This window comes from Saccostrea cucullata, unplaced genomic scaffold (genome assembly GCF_032062105.1).
Source record: "Saccostrea cucullata isolate Sc308-1 unplaced genomic scaffold, CSIRO_AGI_Scuc_v1 ctg7, whole genome shotgun sequence".
Classification (NCBI taxonomy): Eukaryota; Metazoa; Mollusca; class Bivalvia; order Ostreida; family Ostreidae; genus Saccostrea; species Saccostrea cuccullata.
This window is the reverse complement of record NW_026935080.1, coordinates 330608-350000: the sequence shown is the minus strand read 5'-3', so window position 1 is coordinate 350000 and position 19393 is coordinate 330608. Positions and strand designations below refer to the sequence as shown.

Below are 19393 nucleotides of genomic sequence, written 5' to 3'. Positions count from 1 at the left end.
GAATACTGAACTGGACACAAACTTCATACTTTTATATGACCCGTAACTGAAGATTCAGGAGTACATGGTTTTTGCCCTGTCCATCCATCTGTCTGTTTGTCCACAAAAACTTCAACCTTGCTCATAACTTTTAAGTGAGAGGAGTTATAACTTTCATATTTCACAGGTGTAGTCCATGCAACAAGATTTTTCTTTGGGTACCACAAAATTTGACCTTCTGACCTGTAAGACTTTTAGGAAATAATAAAATTTTTATGAAGTTTGAACTTTCAATCTATCCATTGAAAGTTATAGACTGTGTATAAATCTGTCAATTTTTTTTGAAGAGTGACATTGACCTTGCAAAAAATAACCTTGGCTTAGATCAAGACACTCCAATATGTCAAAAGCATATCTCATTAGCATTATCTTCTATATAATAAGACTCCATTTGAAGAGTACTAGATAAGATACAAATTGGGCACTTTTCTGTCTGTGACCTTGAACTTCCTGAAATGACTCTGCATCAAGGTCAATACACATCTCCTGGTCACAGACAGTATTTTTGATAAGTATGAACCTCCTTCTTCTTTTTACTTGTACCAAATATGACTTCCATTGATTCTCCATGACAAAGTTAAAAGTCGAGACACAAAATAATCCACTTTTTTCTGCCTCCAACCTTGAACTTGCTTTTAAATGAACTTGAGACAAGGTCATCACAAACTTTCATGTCACAAACAGTATTTCTAAAAAAATTAAGACTCTTATGTTTTTTATTGTGAAATATTATCATTTTATCTCATACGTGTGGGTGATACAGGCCGTTGGATAAACTTATGCTTTATCAACGGGTAGATGCTTTATCAATAGCACTTCCGGTTTTGACACGATCCCTCGCTTCAAGATTTTCTCTTTTTGAAACTTTTATTTGTGAAAATTATTGCCCTTATAAAATGAATGATAAAGAGCAATAATACCATTAAAAGCAAGAAAAAGACTCATATGTCAAATAACTGTCTTATTTGTCTTATTTTATCATGGAACCTGTATTGGCTACTTGAAGACAGATGTCCCCCCCCCCCCCCCATTAAATCGTTTTCGAAGAAAGTAAAGACCAGCAGTTAAGTTGTTGTTATAACATTCCTTTATCATCTTCAATAATGCTTTCTTATATAATACTACGTATGCATACCTAGTACATGTAATGTAGGTGTAATTTACCATGGATCAACAATGAATCTAACGTTACAAGTAGCCTTGCCAAGCACCTAGCACGTTTTGTACTGCCACGGAACAAAGAGTTAATTTTCACGATCCAATGGTCCTTACAACTTTCAATTAGAAGTTCGGTCAATGTAAAGCTCCAGCAATTGTCACATAATACTTTCAAAGACGCAGATAGGAAAAATTTTAACTTTTGAACACGATCTACTTTCTTTCGAGGCATGTAAACAATCAACGGTGCTACGTCATCAAGTTAAGTCATCAATTTGAATTGAATCATATGTAGTTTTGCAGGGGAAGTCTCAAAGTTTTGTTAAAACGAAAGTTGTATGAGATAAATAGAACATCTATAATTGTGTGATTTGATATTGGCTTTATCTCGTTGAAATGGTGTATATTTGCTTTCAAGCCTCGCCATATATACACCATTTCAACTCGTTGGATAAAGCCAATATCAAATCACACAATATAGATATCCTTTATATAGAAATTAAATTAACACATTTTTGCAAAAGTTACCTTGAACTTGATCAAATGACCTCATGTACAGATAATACTGTAAGAAATACTTTTGGGTCAAAAGCAATCTTAGAGGGAGGGCTGAATTTCAAATGTTTATCTTTTAGAAAGTCAGAGATCAGATACAAATTTCATAGTTTTTTTCTATCATTGACCTAGCTGCAGATCTGTAGCGTTATGGTTTTATATATTTATCTTTGACCATAACGCTACAGATCTACAATTTACTTTTTTTGAGCTCTTATGGGGAGAATTTCTCCACTTCCTAGCATTGGTCAATCAACTACCTTTCACTCCCTAATTCTAGACACATTCTGTAGCCAGTATGTCTAGTTTATCCACCTCCCAACCATTTATACCGGGTAGTTGTCTCTACAGGCAATAAACTCGCTGGAAATGAATTTTCAGTAATCTAACAAATAATTTTAATCAAGTGAGTTTATCACTTGTAGAGACGACTATAAAGGGTTGGGAGGTGGATAAAATATACAGATTAGTTAAATTATGTGTCTAGAATTAAGGGTTGAAAGGTAGTTGATTGCACGATGCTGGAAAATGGAGAAATTCTCCCCAAAAGAGCGCAAAAAATATTGCGCCGTAAATTGCACCTTTTTACTACGGGATCTGTAGCGTTATGGTCAAAGACAAATATATAAAACCATAACGCTACAGATCTGCAGCTATCATTGACCTTGAACTTGTGGGACATACATATGGACAAGGAGATTGCTATACACCCTCCCAAACCATTTAAAGGGGTATGACATCATTACTGAAATTGGAACAATTGGTTACACTCTGAGGTGGAAAATTTTGACATAAATCACCTTTAAACTTGACCATTTTGAAAAGGAATAATAGACATTTATCTTGGATTCCCATTTAAAGATACATTTCTTATCAAAGGATCAGTGAACCTTATGTATACAATAGTGTGCAAAATGTTCATGCTAAACTACTGAAATGGCACAGAATATTTTAGTTAAAAAGAGACAAAACAAAATTGGCAATTCTGTTAAAACTGTACAAGTTAATTTTACTTCATTTTACCTAGTAAAAGAAATAATACAGGCCTATTTACCGTAAGTATGGGACACTCCATGTAGAAATATAAGTGTACCAGTGTCTATCAAGTTACTCTACCAGCTCCTTTGATTTTGTTGTCATCAAAGAGATAATAAACATAGAATTAACACAAAGATTTCTTAACTGTCTGATGTTGTCCATATTTTATGCTTGAAGGAAAGCAAATCTGACAAAAACGGAAATCCTCTACAGATATTTTTTACATTCTCATATATTTTCAAAGCTCTGAGGGCACTCATGCACTTGTTTAGGTCTGCTGAGGAGAAAATTGGGATTTTTTTTCAAATTCAAACAATTAAACACATCAAATCTTGTAGATGGGACTGTAGCTTTATTGGCTTTGATATGCATATGTAATATTCCTTTTCCATACAATGAACAGTCCGCAACATACTAAAAATTTGACTTTTTAGTGTTGAAATGGCATCCGACCACATTGTTACCCTTCCTAATACTGTAATCATCACTCAAACTTAACAAAGGCTAAAATCAGAACTTTTCCATTCCATGAACCAAATTAAATTTTATTCTTTGTACCAGAAAAATAAAATATATGACTAAAAAGATGACATGCATACAAGTGAAACCATAATTGTCCTACAAACCAATACCCTCTGAGGTAGCTACAAAAGGACTTACTTTAAAATACCTTTTTACAAAAAAAGACCTCTATCTTGATTAAAAAATTTACTGCAAAAAATTACAAGGGTTTTACTTTTGTGAAAGTGGTAACTGACTGATGGTCATAACACCTCTGAACCTGCCAGCCTTTGTGCTGGGTATAAAATAAGTTCAAACATTAAAATTTCCTAGTCCCTAAAACATTCAACATGAGCCATGTGATCTTCATCTTCCACAAGAAACCTCTCAACACAATCTTGACCACAAGAAACCTTTATGCCAAGTATGAACTCCCCATGCTCCTCCAATACAAAACTTGTCTTGTACTTTTTACTTTGAAAGACCTCTGATTTATTATAATAGGTGAACAGCAAAGGGGAATAACTTCTCTCAGTTGAGTACTAATTTCACAATATCAGTAAGAAACCTTGACCCAGGAGCCTTGAAATCAGAAATTTGAGAAACACCCTAAATGCTCATCATATATATGCACTTAGATTAAAGCCTCAACTTTACATCAAAAGAGAGGTAGTTATGTTACTGTTAAATAATTGTATGTTCATTAGTATACTTAGTATTCTTAGAGTAGAGAATTGAGTGAGCTTCACTTATTTCTTGTGAAACTTTGGCTTAACGATGAATAATACTTGTGGATCAGACAAACTTCATACTGTATTTACTCCCTCAGTTAAACCAATACTTATTTCATCTTCTTCCACAATAACTAAGTTGCATAGCTTATACATGTATTTTATCTCGTGGACCAGACTGTCTGCGATTTTTTTTACTATCCCTCTAGGAGAATGAATCAGCTTTAAAGAGAGAAAAAATTACGTAACCAAGCCGGATACAGTAGCATATAGCGCAATTCATGTGCGTCTGCCTCTGCAATACCTGTAGTGACCTCTTGTCTGTTACCAAGAATACACAAATAGTGCATAATTCAGATTTTTTTTAAAATATGAAACCAGATATTTTGTAAGACTATGCTACACATGGAGAAAATTGTATTTATGGCAATGACTTTTTAATTTGATCAATACCGAAAAAATATATCGACCAAATAGACTTCCCAAAATGATTTCAAATTACTAGTTTATTTAATCTTTTTTTTTCTTTAATGGTTGCTCTTTTATTTGTAACAAAAAAAAATGTAAGCTGGATTGAAACATTTTTTCTAATTAAATATTCAACACTGTAATTTAAGAAGTTAAAACCACTCCCTGCGATTATATAATCCAACAGCAAGAATTCATAAATTAAACAGCACTTGAATATTGCAATTGACATTACTGATAAGAAGAAAAATTACGAGAATTTTTTAGGCCCATGAACCACACCAAAAAATTTCAACTTAAAATATGTACCCCCTTAAAACAAACATACCCCCTTAAAACAAACAAAATATAAATAAATTAAAAAATATTGTTCGTTTAATTTTTTTATTCAAAATTACCGGTAATTATTATCATCAATCATTTTAAAGTTCTCAATTCGTAGATTTTAAAAAGTTTCTTTCTTTCACAAAAAAGAATTTTATCATTTTTTAAAAAAGTACAAAGAAAATATTTGTGGTTTTTAAAAAAAACTGACCCAAATCCTTTAATTTTATCACCTACAAGCCAGACAGAACCAAATCCAATTGACCCCCTCTCTCTAGACTGTCACAGACAACAGACAATGTCTTTTGTTTGTTTTTCAAGCTGCCTCCTGGCTTGGAACGTCACCAGACCAAACTTGGTCTATTTTAACAAGAAGTGAATATTTATAGAGATTATACCTCCAGACTTTTTTGTTTAACTGGAGATATGCCCGATCTATAGCTGGGGTCAATAAGATATAGTTTTTATCCTGCAGGAACCCTGATTTTAAGCATGGTTTTATGCTGGGTTCTAATCAAACACAGGTTCTTAATAGATACACACTCTTCATTATCTCCTGTATAATGCAACATGTTATCTTTCATCATGAGCAAACCGAGGCCACACCAATTCTTCAAAATCGTTTTGACAATTTTTTGCAATTGTTTCATGCACGATACATGTCCTGCATGAATTTCTCTACTAAAGTATACAGAGGCCCTATTTTTAAAACTCAGACTTAGTCTAGACACATATTCATATGCATTAGAAGAACTACTCAACATCAATTTTTTTAAAAACAAGTTACATCATTAATTGTGCAAATACATGAATACATGCATAAACTTAAATTGCTTTCTTGATGAAATAATCACACGACATTGTGTGTTTGTGGGTGGGTGGGGGGATGTGGGCCAGGTTTTTATTTTCAATTAATTAAACCTTTTTCTTCAAAAATGATTCAAATTCATCATTTCCCAAAAACACATCTACATGCCAAAGACCGTAAATGCTAAAAGAACATAGGAATTTACTCTACAAACCTTTGTATGTATGAATAGTTTAAAGAGAAGTCATGAAAATTTGAACAAAACAAAATCCTCAGACAGAATAATTATTTAAAAGACTATTCATCTTATATGAACCTGCTCTACTGCAACCAGACAAGCATTTGAAAATGACTGCCCAGACAACAAAAAATTCCACCTCACTATCCGTTTATTCATTCTGCTGACCCATTTTACGTAGAGTATAACTGCTTTGAGTGTAAAGCACTCAAAATCAACCTCACCTGTTTGGTATTTAAGGAGCATTTACACCAAAAAAAAAATGACCACACTGCAAGGATAGGATCTCAAAATATGACCTCCGAATGACCCCCACACTGCACTTAACATTCACTCAAAATTGTCATATCTCCATGCACTTTGATCCCCTCCAAGCTGATCAGTCAGCACTGAGAAGAGCCCAAGGTCACTGCCAGCCCATTCAATCAGTCTACTACCATCTTAGCCCAAAACCAAACAAATCACCTCAAAGGACTTTTAGAAATGGTATAATGTGCATAAATAGAGAAGAATACATGGTAAAATTCTAATAGCATGCCATATCATATCAGTCTAATTATGGGTTAAAGTCCTAAAGATAATATTGGTCAAGAATTAATGCATATATTTTTCATGATCATTATGTTTATAATATTAATATATATTCATATGAAATATTGATGTATATAGAAGGTGAGGCAAATTAAAAAATTCCAAGAGCATATCTCTTTTAAATGAATGATTTGAAGGTTTTAATGAAATATTGTTGTCTATTAAGACCTGCTTTAAAATATTGCCCATCTGTCCACTCCTGACCAACTGACAAAAAGTGACGCATCTCAACCTTTTTTATAAAAAAAGCCTTCAGAAAATGGTAATATTTCTGAAATTTATATTTTTAATTTCAATAAATTTTGAAAATATAGCATAGCTGTTTCAATGTCTACAATTTTTCCACTCTCTACCATGCCTACCTACATAATCATTTTCTTCTTCAAAGTCTTCATAGGAAACTTTTTTTTAATAGAAGGTTTAATTTATTTAGCATACAAGTTTCTGGTATTGAGTTGTTTTTTTGTTTGTTTTTTTTAATGAATCCACACAAAAGTTGTTGGACCTTTGATCACATATCCCCCTTCAAAATTCCATTATTTTAAAATCATATTTGTATCAAATGTTTGAAATCGTTTCAAACTTGAACACATTTCTGGAAAACTAGTTATTAAAATACCCCAAATGGAATGTACATTGCACAAACAGTTGGCATTTTTCAAATAATATGTTTGAACTAGGGATGTCAACAAAAAGCTGACTATTCCACTATTAGTTGAATGGACAAACAATCAAATAATGAAGTGTTAGAAAGTTATATATTCAAAATACTTCACTATCATAAGAATTATTTGTTATTTAATGTCTGTGCTGTTTTAGGATAAATTATACATCATTTTACTGGCTGGGTTTTGACTTGGAAATTATAATGAATTTAATATGACTTGGTCACTGGGTACCTATTATAATTTAATTGTTATTTTAAAGGCAGGTTTTAATACATGGTAAATGCAAGTTGTATACAGCAAAATATTATTGTATGAAATATGCAATCACGTGTATCATTTGACTTTCTTTAAAGTCATGTCTGACAATTTTTGAAGTAGAGTATATTACTTTAAGTGCTAGAACAGACAAAAATGAACTTTGATTTTATTTTCATAAAATGTTCCTAATTAAATACTCAACTATTGTTTGAAAGATGCAATCAAATAATTAACTAAGGAAAATAAATATTCTGACATCCCTAGTTTGAAATGTTCTTTAATTTTTAATATCCAGCATCACAACACCATTTTTTTTCCATAAAATATAAACATGTATCATACATGTTCTTATATTATAATAAATTAAGCTAGACCCTATTTTTCAAAGAACATAAGTTAATCACTTGTAAATCATCCTTATTTGACATTGTCATCATTTTCACAGTTCACAGACTGTTCTTCACAAATTATAATCAATTTTTTTTCTCTCTGTATTCAATAAATATTGGGAAGACTAATTTTCTTCCATCAGATTGGACACAGGATCTAAATCAGCCGTCTGTCGATTAGCATAAAGCTGTCAGACGACTGTAACTAGATAGCCATCGACCAGTCAGGTACAACGTCTGTCACTGTCTAACCAATATCCCACTTGGAAGATAAGATTGTCAGTAGAACTGCTCATCAATAAGGCAGGCCAGCAAATGCACTTCTCCTCTTCCTTATATACCAGACACATCCTTATTCCAGTTTCATACACTTTATGGAATTTTTACAAGGGACTTTACTGTAATCATGGCATTCCCTTCTCTTTTCCTGTATTTTTTCAATATCAAGTTTCATACACTATGAAATTTTTTACAAGGAACTTCATTGTAATCACGGAGTTCCCTTCTCTTTTTCAGTATTTTTTCATTATCATTTTCTTTTTTAATTATCAAAAATTGAAATTGCAACTCTAGAGTACTTGATATACCACAGACATATCTACACTTTTATTTCCTACTCTCTAAAACCCATTCAGCTGGGCATCTTCACAGGAACCACATATCTATTCATGTTAGAATGCACATTCATTTAGCAGATGTCACTTCAAGCCACTCAAAAATGCAAAAGTAGGGTTTAACTTAATCAGAAAATATGTGTTTGAAGGGTTTCTTTTTTATATTCTTTGTGGAGCCAACATCAAGAAATTGTCTCAACTTTTGACCCAGCCACAGTTGGTCAGTCTTCATGATTTCAAACAAACAGAAAATAAACCTTAAACAAAACCTCCTTTTTATGTACCATGCCTCTTGTACAAATCCCTTTATATTCTACACAGAAGTTTGACATGTATGTTACTGCACATGTAATAGTGAAAAAAATAAAACATAATTTGAAAAACTCCTAATTCATATTAAATTAACACTACTAACAATAATCATGAACGAAACAATGAAACTCCATAATATAATCATTATTGACTTTTAATGTGCATTTAGGAACACAAATTGAATTTTTTCATCAAAATTAAATAGTTTCTAAAATAAGCAATGACTTAATACTGCAAATTATTTTACCAAGCTTCTACAGTGACAAACTAAAGTCAACTTTTCATAAGAAAAAAATTTCCTGTTACATTTATTAGCATTAAACAAGTATTAGTCTTACTTTTTAAATAACAACAAAATTAGCACCAGCAAATCAAATCAAAACGATTATGCATGTGTTAAAAGAAAATTTTCATGACCTAGACAATACACAAATCTGTGTACTTACAGATAAACTTTATGCACTTGTCAGAAATGCACTCATATAATAAAAGCTTAAATACATCAAAACATCACCCATCACAAAGAAATAGACATTACTTAAGGCTTGATTAACTGAAACTAGATCTTCATGTAAGTAATATAATACATAAAATTTATCTCTCGCTTGTTGCAAAATTTTTCTCCCTTTATACATGTATATTAAAAATATAATTTTTTTCTCCTATATTTTTTTCTTTTTTATTAAAAGAATTGTGGTCTCTCTTTGTGGGTGAGATGTTATTTCTATGACATGTTGTGTCTAATATGAACACCCTATCATATGTCATTTATTTAGAAATTATCATTGAAGTTGATTTTTTTTAAGGATGAAAACCCTAATCCTCTTATGGCCAAAGTTTTTTTTAAAAGTAGGTCAACTCCAAGGTCAAGATCAAAGGGTCAAAAATATCCAATGAAAGGTCTTCTCACAAGGATTACATATGTGAAGTATAGCCATTACCGTTCAAAAGTTATGGTCAAGGTTAAAGTTTTTTCATAAGTACGTAAATCTTTAAGGTCAAGGTAAAAAGGTCCAAGTTGTTGATAACCAATTAAAGGTACTGCCACAAAGAAAATATATGTGAAATATGAAAGTCCTAGTATCTATCGTTCAAAAGTTGTGACCAAAGTTAAAGTTTTTTAAAAGTAGTTAAAACTCCAATGTCAAGGTCAAAGGGTGAAAGTTGTTGGTATCCAATGAAAGGTCTTCTCACAAGTATTACATATGTGAAGTACGAAAGCCCTAGCTCTCAACGTTCAAAAGTGATGGTCAAGGTTAAAGCTTATTCATAAGTACGTAAATCTCAAAGGTCAAGGTCAAAAGGTAAGGTTGTTGATATCCAATGAAAGGTCTTGCCACAAAGAATACATATAAGAAATATAAAAGTCATAGTATCCACTATTTAAAAGTTGTGACCAAGGTTAAAGTTTAAAAAGTGGTTAAAAATCCAAGGTCAAGGTCAAAGGGTAAAAGTTGTTGGTATCCAATGGAAGGTCTTTTCACAAGGATTACATATATGAAGTACGAAAGCCCTAGCTCTCACCGTTCAAAAGTTATGGTCAAGGTTAAAGTTTTTCATAAGTACGTGAAACTCCATGGTCAAGGTCAAAAGGTCAAGGTTGTTGGTATGCAATGAAAGGTCTTGCCACAAAGAATACATATGTGAAATATGAAAGTCCTAGTACCTACCATTCAAAAGTTATGGCCAAAGTAAAAGTTTGGAATTTTTGTGTAAAAGTGGGTTAAACTCCAAGGTCAAGGTCAAAAGGTCAAATTTGGTGATACCAAAAGAAAGGTCTTGACACAAGGAATACACATGTGTAATATGAAAGTCATAGCTCCACTAAATCAAAAGTTATGGGCAAGGTTAAAGTTTTTGTGACGGACAGACTGACAGACTTACAGACTGACGGACAGACGGACCCTAACACCAGAACTCCTGACCCTGGGATCATAAAATGCACAATTTTGGAAGAGGCACTCTTGCTCATCATAACTATGTACATGTACTTAGTTAGTTTACTTAATATCCAGGAGCAGAGAAGAAGATTTTCAAAGAATTAATGCATTTTCACTATATAATAATCAATACAGCCCAACCCTAACACTAGAACCCCTGACCATGGGGCCATAAAATTCACAATTTTGGAAGAGGCACTCTTGCTCATTATAACTATGCACTTAGTTAGTCTATTTAATACCCAGGAGCAGTGAACAGATTTTCAAAGAATTAATGCATTTTCACTTATAATATAATCAATAAAGCCCCACCCTATCACCAGAACCCCAGACCCTGGGGCCATAAAATTCTGGATTTTGGAACAGGCACTCTTGCTTATCATAACCATATACTAAGTTAGTTTATTCAATACCCAGAAACAGAGAAAAAGATTTTCAAAGAATTAATGCATTTTCACTATATGATCAATATAGCCCCGCCCTAACACCAGAACCCCTGACCCTGGGGCCATAAAATTCACAATTTAGGAAGAGGCACTCTTGCTCATCATAACTATATACTAAGTTAGTTTATTTAATACCCAGGAGCAGAGAAAAAGATTTTCAATGCATTTTCACTATATAATCAAAAGAGCTCCACCCTAACACCAGAACGCCTGACCCTGGGGCCATAAAATTCACAACTTTGGAAGAAGCACTCTTGCTCATCATAACTATGTACTTAGTTAGTTTATCTAATACCCAGGAGCAGAGAAGATTTTCAAAGAAATAATGCATATTTACTATATAATCTACATAGCCCCACCCTAGCACCAGAACCCCTGACCCTGGGGCCATGAAATTCACAATTTTGGTAGAGGACTCAATGCTCATGAATGCAAGTTTGCATGCGTGATGTCCAGGAGTAAAGAAGATTTTTAAAGTTTTCATTAGTTTTAGTGGTTTTGGCCCCACCCCTCAGGCTCGGGGGGGGGGGGGGGGGGGGGGGGCACCATACAATTCAAAATTTTTGTTCCCCTTTACCCATAGATGCTGTGTACCAAATTTGGTTGAAATTGGTTCAGTGGTTTCAGAGAAGCTGAAAATGTTCAAATGTTTAACACACGATGCACGACAAACAACACACAACGCATGAAGACGGACAAAAACAGATAGCAATAGGTCACCTGAGTGACTCAGGTGACCTAAAAATCTCCGGCTATTATCATTAGTTTTCAAGCAATTTCCCATCATAATATTATTGTGAAAACTTCCTTTATTCTCAGAATGTCACTTTCAACTATTAGGCAAAAAAATATACTCTTGTTTCCTGTCACCCGACCTACCCTACATTTTACCCTCCGACCCTAAGTTTTTTTTTAAACATTTTCATTTTTGGGGGGGCTATTTTCCTGAAATACTAAAGCCGACCAACAATATTTACAGAACTAATACATCACAAGTCATAGTGTACAGGATACCTTTACTTTATAAATCTTTATTAACAAACTTGCTTTGTAAACTGTTAACTGTTTTCTTGTTATTACATGCTATATGTTCTGCATTCATTGAGTTTGAAAATAATTTTTTTTCTCAAAATAATTTTTTTTCCCTACCTACCTACCCTATTTTTTTGGTCAGGGGACAGGAAACAAGAGTAAATTTTTTTTTGGCCTTAGTAAGACATGAAAAAACAAGAGATGATTGTGAAAACACTTGTGCCCCCACCCCCCTCCAAAAATGGAATTTTTCTAAATCCAAGGGGCATAACTCTGTCAAAAAAGGCTCTGTCATAACCAAAACAGTTCTGGACCTAGATATTTATATGATAAATCTGTATACTGTCAATCTAATTAGATCCTTTGATCCGACATAGATCGCTACACAAGGATCTGTATCTCCTGGTGACCTTTGAATTATCCAATCAAGTGCTTCCTTTGGAGAATTGGAAAGTCAATTCAGTTACATAAAGGCCCGATGAATGGAAAAATCGTGACCTAGTTTCTGTAGCCTGTCAAGAGAAGGACCACAGTCTTTTCCGTACAGTAATATAATAAGTACTTGCTTTAGTCTTGTTTTTAGCTCATTGTTTTGTACAAAAATAACATCTCCGCCGCAGCTACTTTCACTTCTAATTTCGTTTTCCCGAATGTTGCTTAAGTACGACCTCTCTGATGAATATTTTTATTAGAAAGGTCACAAGGAGATGACCCTGAATGGGGTTTCTTCAGATCTTTGTGTAGCAATCTATGTGAGCGAATCAAAGGATCTGGTTTTAATCAGATTGGTATACTGAATACCAAATTTCATTATAATATGTGCAATGGCTGTGAAGAAAATGAACGGAAACTTGTTGATTGACAGACCCACCCACAGACAGCAGCAAAGCAATATGCCCTCCTTTCCTTGAAGGGAAGCATAATAAGAGTTCCAATGAAACAAATTAACTGGTTCTCATAGAAATACACGTATATTTAAAGAAAATAGTTCTTACAATGAAAAAGTTTCAATTAAGGGTCAGAAATTTGACTAGGAATTTGAGATACCGTATAATCCGTATTAATCGCCCCTGGTGCTTAGAAAAGGGGGCGGTTATTTTGGTATTCTCTTCCTAAAATTTAATGTCATATTTTAATTTCAAAAAATCTTTTGAAAAAAAATAAATTCAAAGAAACACTAAAATATGTCTAGCTTTACTTTAAGTGAAGATAAACCATCCATATTATACTAAATGATTCATTTTCCACCAAGAAATTGGATTATAGAAAGTTTCAATTTCACTTTCTTCAAATCTTGGCAGACTTTTGATATGATTCTAGATGATTTTAATCACTGTACAGGGGGACCTTATTTCCTGACAATTAAAAAAGACCTATAGGGGTGCTTATAGGAGCAGGGGTGGTTAATAGGGATTATATGGTATTATTTTGAGATTTATTAATATTTTTAAAGGGGTTGGGGTATCACTTGGCCATGGTAAGTGTTTATTAAAAATGTGCTTGCACAACCATAAAATTCATTAGCCCCAAGCATTGTCTGCCCCTGCTAGCTGGTGGTACAGCTTTTTTTTTTTTTGTTGGTTGTGGTGGTGGGTTACTATGCGTTTACGAACATATCACTTGGGTTAGAAAGTGCTTAAAACTATACCACATCTAAAACATACACCTATTTTTGGCATGCTGCTTCTTTAATATTTTATATCAATGATATATATCTTTAAAAGCTAATCTGCATGTGCAATGTGAGTGTACAATGATAATTAATATGTCCAAAATGAAACATATGCATGAATTCTTACACCTAATTTTCACAAACAGACAATAAACATGCAGGTTTTTACTATCAAAAAAGAATATTTTACACAAATAATTATAAGTCAAATAAAACTTTGAATAAATAGGCAACAATGTTGTAAATTTATAATACTTAAACATTCAAAATAAGTCTAGTCAGAGCCTGCTTGCTTCAGCAAAGTGTTCAATTTCCAGGATAAATGTACTCATAGCACACAGTGAATAGTAGTAATGCAAAATCAGGTAAAATAATTCAACATAGATGCACTTACTAGACTTCAGCCAGTTTCATGTCTGATCAACATTTGTGAGCATCAGTCTTAAAATAATTACATCCTCCGTGATCATTTAATCTTTGGCCCATCTGACCTGTGACCTAATTTTACACTTGATTGATACATGTACAACACAGGTGACTTGACCTAGTTCTGTATCCGCCCCAGACGGTGATTGAAGCACTGAGATGTTTTATATTTAAAGCTATATTTATCATAATGATGTTATCATAAGTCTAATGAATCAAACCTTTTGAATATCTAATGTACCCAAGGCACCGTGTCAATTATATCTTCTTTATGATATTACATATGCCGGCTTAAGTGCACGTACAAGGACATGCATAGAAAAATATGTATGCTAGTTATTTTTAAATACTTAAAACTCAATATAATGAATGCACCAAATAAAAGATAGACAGGTTATAGCCGATTTTGTCTTTCTTATTAGTTCAATTTCTTTTACTACTTTTTGTTGTAGTTGAAATTAAGAAATCTTCAGGTCTTTTCCTATTCTGTATAACTATCAAATTATGTATATAAATTCGGTTCATCAAATCTAAAGAACTATATGCGGTATATTGCATATGTTTGCCCCCACAAAAGTCAAATTTTGAAAACTTCCTGAAATGTGCTGAATTCAATAAATTGTACGAGAAATATAAGTTAACAGAAAATATTATAGTTCCAGAGCAGTGTATTCACAATTTCTGTTTTATGATATTACATTTTATATCCTTTTTCAGAAAGAGGACAAAATGGACAAAATTTCAACAATTTAAGCTTTAAAATTATTTGTGTTCAAACAATATTGACATATTTCATTGATATTATCATTCTACACATTATATCAAAATATTTATCCTGAACACACATAGCGCTCGGTGATTTTATCTTTCTTATCGACGAAATATGTACATTTTTCTTTCATAAAAAACTTTTTACGTTGTGACGTTTACGACATATGACGTCATTACTTATGAAATTATTCAGTGCTTTGAAGTCAGCATATACTTGTTTAAGGACTTAATTAAATATTACTCCATCAAAGTTTGATTTTGGGGGGCAAATGTTGGTTAATACCGCATATAGTTCTTTAAAACAGTAACTAAACAAAGAATATGAAAAATTCAGATAAAAACATTCCTTAACAGTACTTTATTTTTTTAAGTTGGTTAAGATTAATGAAATAATACTTAATTGTAAATTTTTTTTATATTGATAGATATTCATTGTTGCAATAATTCTAATTCTGCTTCAAATGGTAAATTTAAATATTTCAGTTCGGTACATTGTCCCTTGATTTCGATTCGTTTCAGGTTTGATTTTTTTTGTCTTCCCGCTGAAAGTGGGGGATATTAATTTCAGTCTGTCTCTCCGTCTGTCTGTAGTTCTGTCTGCCTGTAACACTTTTTATTTCAACACTTTATCTCGAGAAGCCTTTGAGCTTTTGCAGTAAAATTTTACACAGTTAACTCCCTATGGCCTAAGATTTTGAGGTCAAAAAGTCAAAGGTCAAGATCACAAATTCAAAAATCCTGCCTGTTTAATCACTTTTGTTACCTTGAGAAGCGTTTGAGCTTTTGCAATGACATTTTATTCCACAACTCCTTATGGAATACCTCTATTGATTTTGAGGTCAAAAGGTCAAGGTTGTTAATTCAAACATTCTGTGCATGTGCACGAGTAGGTGATGCTTTTATACCATAACTCTCTATGCCCCTCCAGCCCTCATTAAAGCGTCCCAATCCCTTTGACCCCCCTCCCATGGGTCAGCACATTCTCTTTGTTTTTCCTATAAAGGGGGACAAATATTCTCTGAATAAATGGTTTTCCATTATTGTGATTTTGATTTTAATTCAACATTTTTAAGATTGTTCAAATTTTTTCCCATATGTTTCTGGCATGCATGTTTTAAATTGGTTGCTCAAAGAGGAAAATTCACTACTTTGCCCAACGGGATGGCGGCCAAGGGGAATAATTCCGAGCCAAAGATGTCATAGGAAAACCATCTATTAGCTTGTTTAGACTAACATCCACTGCTGATAGGTGCATTTCGATTGGTTAAGCGATGGAAACGATGGCAAATCAAACATAAAAAAACAAAACAAAAATGGCAACAAGAAGTCAACGAGCACTACTTCCATTTTTTACAGAAAGTTGCCACAGAAAATATGTGCATTTAGGCAACACCCATCAGCGGCAGCCACAAAATTCTGACTTTAGACGATCTGACACAGTGCTGCAAAATTTCTTATTTCTTTTTAATATTGACAATGTTTTGAACATGAAATTGATGACTGTGCATCTTGTTATGACAGCAATGTGTTTCTGCAGTTTGGTATCGTATTGGTTAATCAAAATTTGATTCAAAAATTTAAATAACATCAGGGAAGCTTTTGTAAATACAACATCTGTACTTTTATGCTAAGCATATGCAAGAAGGTTCTATTTCTTATAATTGAATCAAAATTATTTGAAAATAAAGGTTTTTGTCCAAACGAATTTGATTCCAACATTTTCTGATTCATGGCAGCCCTAATTTAGTCATTTTATAAAAGGACATTTTCATATACATTTGACCCTTAAGTCTTCCATACATATTACTGGGTATCACAACTGCAAAATCATATCATGATATGCTGCAATATTTTTTCTTTAAATTTTGTATTGTAAAATATGTTAACAAATTCAAATTTAATTTTAAATTTTCTTCTCTCTTTTTTCTAATATGAAAACATGAATGCAAATATCATGTGTTCTCGGATTGCAATCATTTTCTGGCTGTGTTGTGCTGGCGCATGTTGCTAGCCGAGTTTGTTGTGCTTAATATTTGTGTCACAACTGTCACATACAGCTTTAACTTTAAGTGTTTTCATATAGCATTATTTTTTCTTTATATTTTTAATCAGTTCTTTGCTATTTGCCATCATATTTTACAATTACAAGGGCAAATAACTCTCCTTATAATATAAGCTTTTATTGAATATATAAAAGCCTTACTTGTTTTCATGGGGAAAAACAACCTGCTCCAATATGCAGTGTGTACAAGAAAATCAGGATTCACCAGTTAACTGGTAATGTATTGCACAGCACTAATATTATATTAGCAAACTCCACCACGCACATTGATTATGCTTGCAAATTGCATACATAAAAATGTCTTTGAAATTTTGTCTCTTTGGAATGTTCTCTGTCATACAGAAGCAAGTTCTGAATCCTTATTTTGTATCTCATATCCCTTACCTTTTACACAAAACATACAAAAAGAAAAGCACCAAAACATTCAGACCAATTCTAGATTTCTTTGTTCTTCCCTTGGTGATAGTTTCCAAACTCATAATAAAAGTAATTTTTGGAACTGTCCTTTGATCCCTTATCTATATTAATAACATTATTAGAAAGGAACTTATCTCCAAATAAAAATATATCCAGAATTTTGACCAAAGAAAATATGCATTTTTTTTTATCCATGGTTTAATGTGTGGAAAGCATCAAATGACAAGCTTAAATATTACATTGCAATAATTAATATAGATATAAAATTAAAATAATAATTTCAGCACATTCTGCTATAATCTTATTTTACTAACTGAAAATTTTACTTTGATATTGGAAACTGGCATATATTAATATGTAAAATAAAATTGAATGTGTTTATTTGGCTGGTGGCCAGTTCTTAGAGAAAACACTGTATTTTTAATTTACAAAAAAATCTGAGATTAATCTTTGTATTTCTTTAGCTTTTTAAATGATAATTATTTTGACTTGCATTTTTGTACAAACAAGTTCACAGTACAATCTGAACAGTCCTCATTCTTTTTCTTTTTTTTATCTAATAAGTAATGTTTGCTATGGCCTATGCCAATCTATGTTGAGATAGAATGCAACTGACAAAAACTGATTTTGATAATTAATTCTGCAATTTTCATGCCACACCAAATTTTAATTATTGCATAAAACAATACTAAGGCATTTCTAAAAAAAAATATTTAAATTAATGATAGGAATCATTTCCATCAATTTCATATATTTGAGTGTGATGTCCAGTTTAAAACCAGACGTCCGTTTAATCACGACAGACGACTTGCATGTTTAAAGTCTGACCATAGGATCATAGCAGACGACTATGTCACTCTGACCTTCCATAAAATACCACACGTTCCATCCAACTTGCCTTTTCAAAAGCACAATTCCATTCAAATGTGACAATCTTATAGATATCTGGAAGTCACTTCACCATTTCAGTTACATCTGCCTGCACTCCTGTTCCGTCAGTTGACATTGAGTGACACAGACAGACCTCAGACTGTCTGGGTTTTGTTTACCGTCTCGATACTGAATATAAACAAACTTTTGAACTTTACTTAAGATTTGTTGAACAAAAGTACAGGAAATCGCCACTTACCGTTAGCTACAACTGTATTATATAACAAGAGAGCTGTAAAGAGAAGGAATAAAATTTTCAACATATAATGTAATTTTTTTGTTAAAAAAAAAGTCTACAGGAAGTGAGTCTGAAATTGACCGGAAGTTACTGAGAAAGTGCTACTTACCAAACAGGCCAAAACAAAAAAGCATGTCGGGGAAGATAGAAACCTTCCTATGTCATGGAGATGCATATATTACAGGTCCTACATTTAGGTGCATTATCAATCCACACCATCGGAGCACATTAGCAGACATTGTCTCACTGTAGCGCCATAACTTGTGGCTTCGTGCGCACTCGTCTGTCTGCGCATTTGTAAGACGGCTGTCAAGCCTTCTGTCTGCAGTGCGTTAAAATTAGGTCACAACATGCAACTATACACATGTTGTGTATTAGCAGTAGTAAAAATAAATTTTGAACTATTTTTAGAATGTATATGGCATGTTTCGTACTTTTAGTACTAGTAGTTAAGGAATTTAAATGAAACATTTGCCATAAATGTAATATCATATTTAGGAGATTATTATTTAGTAATTCCTGATTGGTTTTAGACATAATCTTTAATTCATAATTAAACTTTTGTTTTATATACGGCCAATGTAGTTTATAAATAGAGAATTTATATTCTCTCTTTATTTATTTCTTTGTTAATAATTTCTTTCTTTCTTATCATTTTGCGGCATTTTTACACATATTTTCCCATTTTCGCACGTAATAATTCTAAAGTTTACTTAAAATGATATAACTATATATATATAAATACATAACAAATAGTAATAGTACTG

General features: G+C 32.6%; 1 protein-coding gene across 1 annotated transcript in view; it reads right to left on the bottom strand.

Annotated features, from left to right (window-relative positions):
• The window catches only part of LOC134241825 (uncharacterized), a 60764-nt gene extending 41854 nt beyond the window's left edge, over nucleotides 1-18910 (bottom strand). The window contains exons 1-2 of the mRNA XM_062723849.1: nucleotides 18736-18910; nucleotides 18588-18620 (exon numbers count right to left, since the gene is read on the bottom strand). Coding sequence (XP_062579833.1) covers nucleotides 18588-18620; nucleotides 18736-18760 — 58 coding nt within the window. The 5' untranslated portion in view covers nucleotides 18761-18910. The remainder of the gene's footprint in view (nucleotides 1-18587; nucleotides 18621-18735) is intronic.
• Nucleotides 18911-19393: the final 483 nt, after the last annotated feature.